General features: G+C 37.3%; 1 protein-coding gene across 1 annotated transcript in view; it reads right to left on the reverse strand.

Annotated features, from left to right (window-relative positions):
- The window catches only part of LOC103599875 (netrin receptor DCC-like), a gene marked incomplete at both ends in the record, with an annotated part of 151,170 nt that extends 138,887 nt beyond the window's left edge, over nt 1-12,283 (reverse strand). Inside the window, 2 exons of the mRNA XM_008584056.1 lie at nt 9,322-9,442; nt 12,129-12,283. Of these exons, the coding sequence (XP_008582278.1) occupies nt 9,322-9,442; nt 12,129-12,283 (276 nt within the window). The remainder of the gene's footprint in view (nt 1-9,321; nt 9,443-12,128) is intronic.
- Nucleotides 12,284-12,596: the final 313 nt, after the last annotated feature.

Raw genomic sequence — 12,596 nt, forward strand, 5'->3', positions numbered from 1 at the left:
ACTATCTATAAAATGGCTCCTGGAAGAATATTGGACCATGATGCAGAAAGGATGCCCAACCACGGGATAATCAATTGACCAAGTGGCCAGAAATGCTCATCATGAGCTGGGTCTTCTGAGACACACCAAGTCTTACAGTTGAGTAGGAACACCATCAATTCATAATAAGATGAAAGTGGTAGAAAGAAGTTTTTCCAGTAGGCATAATGCTGGGCACAACAGATCACCTACCTCATATCAAAAGAGAAATGGCTAATTTATTCATATATATATATATATATATATATGTGCACACACATATATGTATATATACATATACACACATACATATACACACAAATATATCTGCAAGGTCATGTAGCTTGGCTGATTGATCTTGGGTCTGGAGAGAAAGTTATTGGAAGATCAGAAACAAGGAGGTTTGGGGAAGAGGTATGTGGCTGGTTCTATGGGAATAAACACCAGGTGTAAAGATCTTTTAATCACATGTAAACAACGGGTTACATCTTTCATGAAAGAGCCACTAAATAACCACCTAGATGAAACAATTCAGCTCATTGACATCAGCCAGCGTCCAGTGGTAGCACAACAGGTTCATGAATGAAGAGGCTACAGTAGCAAAGGTGGAGCGTATGCATTGCCTGTCAGCATGGGCTTGAACTCAACAAGGCTGCTTCTACTCACCAGCAGCTACCGCCACTGCAGTGTGCCCAATCTACTAGCAACAGAGATACATGCTGAGCTCCCCACAAAGTGCTATTCCTTGAGGAGAATCTTGGTGTTTATTTAGACTCCTTCTACCCTGGAAGGGCTAGAAATTTAACTTTATTGAAATAGACACATGTGCATTGCCTGTCAGCATGGGCTTGAACTCAACAAGGCTGCTTCTACTCACCAGCAGCTACCACCACTGCAGTGTGCCCAATCTACTAGCAACAGAGATACATGCTGAGCTCCCCACAAAGCGCTATTCCTTGAGGAGAATCTTGGTGTTTATTTAGACTCCTTCTACCCTGGAAGGGCTAGAAATTTAACTTTATTGAAATAGACACATGTTCTGAGAATGGGTTTGTCTTTCTTACTCTCAGGGCTTCATTCTGCATCACTATTTGAGAGCTCATGAAGTAATGGAGCTACCAACATGAGATGCCTCAATATATTGCAAATGATCAAATAACTCACTATATAGCAAAATAAGTGTGGGCATGACTGTATAACCATGGGATCTACTGATCCTATCACATATCAAGCACCAAGAAGCTGCTGACTTAATATAACAAAAATACAGCCCTTTGGAGGTACAAGTGAGGAAACAGATTGGAAATAATACCCTCCAATAAGAGGATGGGATGCCTTCCTCTAGGGTGCAGTATACACTCTAAATCAATTACCAGTATATGGTGTCATGTCCTTAATACATAGGACACAAGAGATGGAAGTAGGTGTGGTACTGCTTGTCATCACTCCCAGTGACCCATCGGAGAAATGTGTTTTTCTCATCCCCGCAGCTCTAGGCTACGGACTTAGAGATCCTAGTTCTCAGAGGTGGAATGTTTCCATCACTGAACTTTGAGTTATTGCTGCTGCCTTATCATTTCAGAATTCTTATGCCAAAATACTAGCAGGCAAGGCAAGATTCCACCCTGGCAAGGGTAATTACTCTGGTCATGGGGAGGTGGTGGGAAACAAGGAAGAGATGATTGGCACTCTGATGATCTGCTGCGGTGTCTCTTGGTATTCTCTTCCTCAATTTTAATGATATACGGACTAATGCAGTATCTATGCACTGCAAAGAGCCAGGAATTTGGGTCTCCCCACCAGGTAAGCCACATAGACCAGGAGAGATGCAAGCTGAGGGTGAAAGGAATCTATAACAGGAAGGAGGAGGGAAACTGTTGCAGCCTGAGACCGGTTTCACTTCCACTGGTGCAGGTTGTAGTTTATCCCCTTAACCTTTCCATTTTCCCTAGGGAACAAGACTAACCACCTAGGGAAGTTGTTTCTAGAATTTATTACATGAAGCAAATAAATCTCCTTTCAGGACTGTAGTCCTCATTCCTCCAGCTGGAGGGAGCGATGGCAGTTGATGGCTCCCTGTTGAATTGTCTCCAGTAATCACCTTCAGCTGGAGAGAACCTCCCCACTCAAGGTCACACCCATCTCTGGGCATACAGTAGCCTGGTGAGTCATCTCAGCTTCAGAGGAACTTCCTGTGCGATCATCTGAGGCCGTGGCTGTGACTGCAGTGTGATTTACTACTTCACACTGTGTATGTGAGCCCCAGTTCACTGCCGTTCTATCCATGCTGATAATATCATTTTGGCAGTTAAAAATTATACTTATATAATTTAAGTTGTTAATTTACATGTACCTCTTACTTGTCATTACATTGATAACTTAAAACCCTCTGATGATATATCAGAAGTAATACATACACATGTGCATGAATATGGGTGTGCATGCGTGGGTGTGTTTTGTGTGTACACACACATCTCTTCAATGGGTGATTATAGGCAAAAGATAGAAATAGAATAAGTGAAAGATCTTTAGGGTTCAAAGTAAAAATCAACATTCTTCTTTTCCACTTTCCCACTACAGAGAGTTAAATAAATAAATAAATAAAAGATACAGTGTAACACTCTTTGGTGTGTTTACCATTGAAGTATGATGTGATCAATATTTATGAATCTATCAAGTTTTCCATATTGTATGGATTTATAGTTACCACTGCTCTCAATGCACTTCATATCAGTGCAGAATTCATTTCTAATTTCAAAGTCTGCCATACAGCCACATCCTCTTGATTAGCACTGAGCTAGCTTCCTACTTGAAGAACATGCTGAATGAAGGACAAGGTGAATGACAAGCCTTTACTTGCCGAGAAACCTCTGCCTACATAAAACTGCAATGAGCACGTCATTAAACTGATACCGCACACCTTGCTGCAAATCTTTCCTCTAGCCGTCATTTTGAGACAAGGCTTTCCCCTTAACCTTGTCCACTGGTCTAAAAACCTTTACTCTGAGGGGGCACTGTCACTAAAATATTTTTTTTATTAGTTATCTTCTTGGAGGATGGAAAAATGTGCTGCAAGAAAGCTATCATTTTACCCATCCCAATAAATACCTGCTATTTTTCTTGAGACTAAACATAACCAATAGAAGACTTTATAATAGCTAACATTTGTGTAATAATTTACAGTGTACAAATCCCTTTTACATACATTTATTGCACTAAATCTTTGAGACAATTATGTACTGTATTTTACAGCTAAGAAAATAGAAACTTTGAAAGATTAGACAATATTCTAAGAATCTGTTCGTAAATATATTCTATATTCCACATATTTTTAAAATCTCTATAAGTAAACTGGATATGGACATAGAGATGATATGTGAGCACATCTCACATATTAGGTGAATATTATATGGTCAAAAATCAAATGTCTGATATATGCCAAACTTATGTTATCAATGAACCCCCTCTCAGGGAAAGTGTTAGGTTGAGTGTCAACATTTTTCTAAGAAAGGGAGACACTGAGGTAGAAAATAAAAGAGCACAGATTACTTTTCTCTTATTTTTATTTTTACATTCACAAGCAAAAAATAATTCTTCAATCGATTGAATAAATTTATGGCTGTATAAGCTAAAGTTAATAACCACTTTGAAAAAAAATTGGTTCTGTATCCTATTAGCTACAAATAATTACCAAAGCTTATAAAAGAAAATGTTCTAGGAAAGCTTATGAGCTATAATATCACCACAGGGGAAATACATTTCAAAAAATACTAAGTTGTTCCTTATTCATTTAGACTCAATGATGGAACTATAAAGAGAAATACTGTAGTTTTAATGTACATCTTGGTTTGTGTGAGGAAATTCTCTAATGACCCATTCCCCCGTTTGGGTTCACTAACATACTGGTCTAATACATGGGACAGGCTCTTCTAAATTATTTACAGAACTCCAGGAACAATTTGATCCCACACTAATTACCATTAAGCATTCAAATCATATTAACTTTTCCCATATTAAGAGACAAAAATTCAACTTAAATGACCACCAGTGACTAATGTCAGATTAAGTAGTATATCCCTTTAGCTTCAGTTACGTTGTCACTTACATAGTTGCTTAGGTGCTACTACACCGATAAATCAAACTCTAACAGATCTTGAGGTGTTGAGACTAATTGTACACTTCTTCATTGCTCCACACAGAATCCCAGTGAAGTAAGTATGTAGGAATCAACATGTGGTAAGAAACACTATAATATGCAATTATATAGGTACACATCTAAATATTTCTCTTGTCCTTTTGGATTTCTAGGTATTCTTTTCATATTGATAAGGAATTTCTCACAAAAACAAATCCAAAAGAACTTCTGATTTTATTCCTTGATGTTCATGGCCAGACTTAGATCTTCTTGCTAATTCCAGGATATATGATATACTGCCTTAATAAAATGTTTAAAATTCAACTTCATTTGCAATCAGTAACCTTTTCCAGGGGAGGACAGATAACTAATAACAGCTCTCATTTTTCTGAACATCTAACCAATGTATTTCCCCTGCTGTAGTAGACCTCTATTTTGTTACCAGTATTAAAGGGAAAAATAAACCCAAGATTAGAAACTATGCAAAATGAACATAAGGCACAGACTCCATATTTACTTCTTGTATAGAAGGCAAATCTACATTTTGGAAAATATTTATAACATTTATTTTATTTGTGATCATATAGATTTTCCCACAGCCTTTTTGTATATGGTGCAATTTAAGGAATACATCATTTCTTCCTATGGCAAATTTATTCTATCTTCACCCATTTCTGTCATTTAATTAAACACATTCCAGACGACATATGTCCCAATCACAGGTGCATTCCAACTTCCGTGGCCCTCAACTTCCCTGCTCAACAGTCACTTATTTCTAATGACTTTCCACTGCAGACACTGTCAGGACACTGAATTTGACCCAGCAACTACAGCCAGGATAACTAACTTGGAGATAACTGATATCTTATATCTATCTCATGTTTTGTTCCTGCCTACTGCTGTTCTCCCTATCGCCCCCCGTCGCCAGCACCAGATAATTGCTGACTTTCCACTTAACTACCAAATAGTCTTCTTATTTTAATAACTACCCACCCAAACTCCAGTTTAGTGGATGGTGACTCAGGGATAATTAATTCATCATCACCTCCTATGCCAACTGGATCCTAAATTATTGCTTACCTGTTTGCAATTCTAGATACTGAAACTTCTTGTTCCTGTGACACCTAACACATTGACTCTTAACGTATTTTTTGCCAGGCTATTCACTGAATGCTGGACTAGCAACTATAGTTGATCTCTTTCATTTGGAAAGGAAGTTTCTTAACTAATGTCTTATTCAACCCCAAATAATTAAAACAAACAAACAAAAATAACAATAATAATAAAGTTCTGTCCTTAGCTCTTAGAAGAAAGCTAAACTATTTTAACTTGCATTCACAACCATTTACATAATATGGCTACAAATATTTTGATGTATATGCAGTCTTAAGTGTGCAGGAAGTTGTCCCTTGTGCATAAGTGTGTGTGTGTGTGTGTGTGTGTTGTGTGTGTGTGTGTTAAATATATAGAGAGAGACAGGCAACAATCTGGATTTCTGTGTATGGTGTTATAATGTTGGCTATGTGATATTATTGATAAAACCTCCTATAGTGCAGTGATTTTTTGTTAAATACCATTGATCTTGATCTAGAGGAAACCATGTCTTTATTTCACATTTTATAGTGCACACATTTCAAGTACTTTTCCCAAACTTATATTCTGGAGAGAAAAAACAAATCATTAACTCAACTTAATTTAGTATATTATGTTTACTTTATTTCCTAAATAACCAATTGCTACAGAGGGAATAGCTAACTATATATAAAAGACTATGTTGAAACTTCATTAGGCTCATGGAAATATCCACCCATAATGAACACTGGCTTAAAGAGGCCATTGTCTGGACTTCAGTGAGAAGCAGATTGTTATGGTTGTCAAGAGTAACTCACGCAAGAGTAACTGTGGACAGTCCAAAGCTGAACAGCTGGGCAGTGCAGGCCTACAATGTGCCTTAAAATATATGGTGACTATTTATTGTCAAAACTTAGAGAGGGCTATGTTCTTCCAACCATGGTCAGCCTCATTGCTTAATTTATATTTATAGCTGGCCTCTCCACCATCTGTGCACACGGCCCATGCTGCATCTCTGAGGAATTGGAGTGGCATTATTTGCAGACCTACTTAAACAGCCAGGAAAAAGCAATCCATCATTTGTAAGGGGGAAATGTAAGACAGTCACAGTGGTGTCCTGTCACACTTTCAGATTTTAGTCTTCATATTCTTTTGCTTTCTTTCTAATCCAATGGCAAATACAATGAGCACTGACCAAGAGTGTAGAATCCACTAACAACAATCTACCATTAGACGGAGGAAGGATGAATTATTAAGATTCTCCTAGGCTGGCTCTAGAGAGGAGGTAAAGAACATTTCTGCTGAGCAGAGTCTTATTCCTTTATGGTCACATAGCCCTAAACAAATCAGGGCCCAAGTGGAATGCAAGATACCACTAACAAAGGGACCTGTTGAAACCGGAGCTTCCTGGTATAAGTGAAATTTAATGTCTAAAATGTGTTTATTAAAGGAGTAGAACTACTGGAGTATTAAAAGGAAACAGATTTATGTTTCTCTTGCCATCCATTTCCAAACATGCCCTGTCAGATCTGTCTTCCCACCCCGGACTGCAACCTGGGTCAATACTCTGGCCCTGGAGTCACTTTAAAGTATTTTAAAAGCCTTATCTTTAGTTATTAAAAATAAACAAACAGAAATGCACAATAACAACAGCAACACCACACACACACCAGCGAGATCTGAATCAAAACATTTAACTGATACTCAATTGAAAGTTTCTCTCCATCTCCCAAAGCAGGCATGAGATGAAAAATAGAGAAGAGAGCAGTAAGATTATCTGTCAACTGTGTTTTTGTCTCTCTGATCTATTTCTTCTCTTCTGCTTAGGGCTTCTCCAGGATCAGAGAGGGGAGGATGGATTTTCACTTAAGCAGAAAAGGCTGTTTTTCTCAGCTTGTGCTCTCAAAAGGCCATAGTCATGGGAGTCATCTGCCTGCCTCTTCTCTGTGGGGCAGTACTATAGATTCCTCAGAGACCCCCCACCATAGGAAACCCCTCACTGGACCCCTGCTGAAGTTGACAAGGCACTCTCTGGTGGCCTTCTGCTCCAGCTCCCAGTGCAGCTCCAGTTCCAGCAGTGTCCCTCCAGTGTCTTTTGCTTGGGGTAGCCTCAGCAGGCAGGACCTCTTGGGCAGGGTCCTTCTGAGAACCTTCAGCCCAGCTTTCTTCAGGTGGAAATAGAACTTCTTCCACTGTCACCCTTCCCATTCTACCCGCATTGTGAGCAGCTCCTGAGAGTTCTCATCCAGAATAAGTTGCCCATTTTTCAGTTTTTACAAGCACTTCCCAGCAACATATACACCACGTGCATACACACACACACACACACACACACACACACACACACACACACACGCAATCTGTCCAGGAAATTTCTTGGTATCTTCACAACACGGTTTGTGGAGGAGGGAAATACCATGACAACCTCTAATCCTGTGAATTCCAGCACTTCAAAGAATCCCCTGTTCCTATGCATAGTTGAAAGGGATGACCACTGGGAGTCTTTTGTCAATGCCAACAAGTCGTAGGAGGATATATTTCATACCTCATTTAGAAATATGGGGTTACTTATTCACATTTTCCTCAGCTTTACAGCCTTCGCTGAAAATCAAGGTTGACCAGAATTCTCTTGTGTGACTGTGTTGCTGCTGGTATTAGATTAAAGGTGGCCGTGTTGTTGTTGTCAGTGACATGTTGCACAGTTTGGAAAGCATGGCTCTCATCAGAGACCCTGATTTTACAGGTTCCTTTTCTTCTACTTATCCATTACTAGTTTGGCAGAAGAAATTGTACTTAGTCACACAAATGAAACTACACTAACACTTAATGCACATCAAATGGAGGAAAAAGAAGGAGTCTATCAGAGAAATTGGTGATCTCCGGAAACAGTTCATTATCCCCTTTAGTTCCTAGATAGTTCCTTTAATTCCTTTTTTCATCTGAGACTGGTATTTTGTATTTTGTATTTTTATTGAAATCAACAACAAAAAATAGAAAGTCATTTTTTGTGAGCATTATCATGAGTCATCAGATAATTGGCTAGGGGTGCACAAATTACAAGGATTTAATACATGTAAATGATACAATACATTTTAAATGATAGAAGCCAAAGAAGTACTATGTCTCATATGTTTCAGCTATTTTCTATTAAACTTACTTCAAGGAAAGATTAAGACAAGAGTGAACCATGTCAAGAGAAAGGAAACTGGTCTAAAAGAGATAAAATTTACATAGCAAATAAATGATATGAACATTTTCATAGGAGGTATTAATAATTAAATATATTTCGATCTACATAGACAACTGTTAAGTCTGTTATTTAATTTCATTTTCGTTTTTTTTTTTAACCTTCTTTAGTGTTTATCTTTTCAGAGCAGCTGACCTCTTTCCAGTTTGTTTTTTCTTTTTGTTTTTGTTGGTTTGTTTCTTTCCCTGCAACCCCCTGGCAAGAGCTGTGTTGTTATGGGGATATTATATGATAGGTCTAATACTGGCTTATGCTAGTTTTCAATAAACCACCATATTAAACTTCCAAAAGACTACAAATAAATAAATAAATAAATAATTTAAAACTTTATCAATTATAGTAAGAAAGGACAATTTGTCAAAATTTGTTTAAGAGAAAAATGGCTTTACTGTCAAGTGATTATTTTTGCTATTTTTCTACCAACTTCCATTGATTAAAAACTGTATGTATGTATGTATAGTCCTTATATATAAGTGTATATATATGTGAATATACATACACATATAACTAAAATGTACACACATATATATGATATACATTATATTTCATATTTATATGAAACACTGGGAAGAAAAACCACAAAAAGGGGGAAGGTAATAATTTAGTGATTATTGTCATGAAAATCAGAGGCCCTGTTGTTCATGATGACTTTATCTCTTTAGAAGTAGATAGACAGATATAGATAAATTAAACTTGCTAGAAAAAAAAAACATCAACTCACAAATGTAAAGCTAAATTAACAAAATAATTTCAGATTGACTCTGAGGTGTAGGAAAACCATACGGATTTAACAAATGGACTGTGAAGAGGTGTAACTACAGGTACGAGAACAAAGTTCTCATCGTCTTACCAGGTTTAGGGACAATGAGCTGTGCACTGGTCTGGACGTTTCCAGCCTCATTTTCAGCCACACATTGATAAAAGCCTTCATCCGACTTCACCACCCCAAGGATCCGTAAGTTGCTTTCTCCCTAGCGAGAAGATAAAGAAGGTGATTTTTTTTTTTTTTTTGACCGGTAAGGGGATCGCAACCCTCGGCACGGTGTGGTCTGCACCATACTCAGCCAGTGAGCACACCAGCCATCCCTATATAGGATCCGAACCTGTGGCCTCGGTGCTACCAGTGCCGCACTCTCCCGAGTGAGCCACGGGGCTGGCCCAGGTGAAATATTTTAAAGAGTAAATACTCAAGGTGACAAAATGAACATAAACTGAAATTTAACAGAATGTTATAGAAGAAACAAGAAAGGAGGTCGTGAGGATTCAGCCTCACTGATGTCATACTCCACCTGGGAAATATCATGCATCCCCAATACTCTTTTCTGAATTCACGAGCATCAGTCCAACCTAGTTCTACAATAAAAAGTATGTTCACAAAAAATACACATTTCAATATCTAAATGAACAGTCAACAGAAGGTCTTTTATTAGGTATGGAGTAATCTAAGATTAGCACCAAAAGAAATCTCATTTTTTCACTTGTATTAAAGGAAACAGATTTAGTAGCAGCTCAGGAAAAGACAAAAGAAAAAAAGAAAAACACAGAGTTCTACAGCTTCTAAAGGACAAAAAATCTAGGTTGGATATTTTCTGGAGCGTTACCCAGAAAATTGTCTAAAAATCCATTCAAAATTGTAATTGCTTTGACAGATGCCCTTTCGGGGTTTGGAGATGGGAGTATGGTAGATGTTTTATACGCATGTCATTAGTGTCCTACGGCCGAAGTGTTGCACCTTCAGCAATCCATAGATTAAATGCAACAATGTTAATTCCTCCTTTATTCAAATTGAGCCACCATTTTTTTCAAGGATGGATGATAAAATGATCTAGAGATAGCATTTAATTATACTAACTCAGTTTATCTACTATGTTAGTGTAAGAATTAGTTCAGTAAGTGAGACATGTTAAATCACTTTCCCTGAAGTCATTAGGAGATAAATATTACCTCATGGGGAAATCTTAATTGTTTTTAGTGTCTTGTAGTCAATTCTCAGCTGATGTAAAATTCTTAGACAGAGCTGGCTAACTTCTAATTAACAATTCACTTATAAGTTACTATTTGTGCTCAGTGTTAACATGTGTGGCAGAAAATGGCTTTCGGATTTCTGGAGCTATTGAGGAAATATTTTTAAGCACAATTTAATGGGAATAGGGCACATACCACACATTTTCTTTTACCTTAAGAGAAGAAGCATTTAAGTATGTTGGCTGTAATGTGTCATGCTGGGAGAAAAATTATACTCAAACTGTAGAAAAAAATAAATGTTGCATTTTATTGTATGTCCTTAAGGATACTCAACAATTTCCTTTATATGCAAGTAGCATTATATTTTAGGCCTTTAAACCACTTTTCAAGTGGCCAAATGGCAGGTCATTTTTAATTCAGTGGTAGTAGAAATAGCATTGCATTTAAAAGAACTGATGGATGGGTGTGACATTCAAAGTTAAATTTTTTCCCTTTCTTAATCCATTCCCAACCAATTAAACAGATGTAACCAAAAGTGAAAAATGGTAAGTTGTGGTTAAAGTGATAAAGACGTGCTTTATGGATTAGTTCCTTAAGAGCATTTATAGTATGCCAAAATGCATGCACAAAGAGCTTATGAAAGTTTCTGAAAATCAACTGATCATGGAAGAGGCATTTATCAACAAGAGCCCTTTTACGGCCATGGAGAAGAGGTGGAAGCCTGGACTCACATGACACCTGTGCTCTGGTCCTATTCTGCCTGGGAGACATGGCTTAGATGACAGCTCTTCTTTGACAGGGCCATGTCTGCTTCTGCAGTGTATGATAAGTGAACCTAAAACCCTCTTCTTTAGCTGCAAAGTTCTTCAGTACTTAGAAAGTGCCTTTCATATTTCTCATGAATATATATACCTGAAATCAGAACCTCTGATGCTAACCTACACCTACAGGAGAGTTTCACAAAGCATTTTCAAATGAGCAAAGCATTCTCCTGATAATATCAGAAACAACAATATTGAGCACTTGCTGTGTACTGAGACAACTCAGTGAATATATTTTCATTATTCCTATGAGCTTCCACAAGCATAGGGGTAGAAAGTGAACTAAAACTTGTACGAAACTCTAAGAACAATTGTTCTTAGCTTAAATTTTTTCTGGTTGTTCAAAATTACAAACCAATGTGAACTCATGGCCTTTCTACCACTGCAGCCACCACTATCACTGTCCCCATAACCATTGCTTAACTCAACTGCTCACATAAGATCAGTTGGTCCTATCTAGAAGGAAGCCAAGAAAAGTTGTCTGTATTAAGACTACCATATTGTAAGTAGCACATCTTACTGAAACTTTATTACAATGAATAAAATCCAAAGAAGTAAGAGAATCTTGGCTTAATATACTCTCAAACTAGGTTCTAAACTCTTCTACAAGCCAGCAGTGAAAGTCTTAGACCCTTTGTTTTTCCTTTGTTTGCTTGTTTTAAAGCTTTTCTGTAAAACAAGGGAGATGGACAATTTGATCACTTTTTTTAGCTCAAAAATTCTAAGTCTAGAAATGATTTGCTTTATTAGAACACTTTTCTTAACATATAAAAATTTCCAACAGGAAACTTCTTCCCAGGGAATAAAAGCAAATGAAAAAATAGTAAACAACGAATGGGATTATAAAGCTAGTATAAAAAAAGATAATTACCACTATCTGAAAATAATCACTAGGGATGACCACATCTCCATTCTTCATCCAATTCACAGTGGGCACAGGCTTTCCAGAGACTGCACATTCAAACTCAATATCCATGCTTTCATAGGCATAAAGGTTGGAAGGGTGATTTAAAAACCATGGCGGAACTGCAAAGACAGAAAAAAAAAAAAGTGAGTGGGTGGAAATGTGAACTTTATGCTGTTGTCTTCACTGAGTTAAAAACACTGCTCTGGGATAGAAAATATTTGTAATTCAAATCATTTCCCGAAACCCTTAGTTTACTATACAGGAACTACTGTAGAATAAATCTTTCTTTTCCCCAAATGCAGTTAAACAGTTGTGGTTATTGCTGTTTTACCACACATAAAGGGGGAAGGAAAAACACTTTTAGAAAAAAATATCATAAATAATAAACATTTTAAATAGCCAAGTATTTGAACCCAATTGACCTGTATACTG

Source organism: Galeopterus variegatus, unplaced genomic scaffold (genome assembly GCF_000696425.1).
Source record: "Galeopterus variegatus unplaced genomic scaffold, G_variegatus-3.0.2 Scaffold3136, whole genome shotgun sequence".
Lineage (NCBI taxonomy): Eukaryota > Metazoa > Chordata > Mammalia > Dermoptera > Cynocephalidae > Galeopterus > Galeopterus variegatus.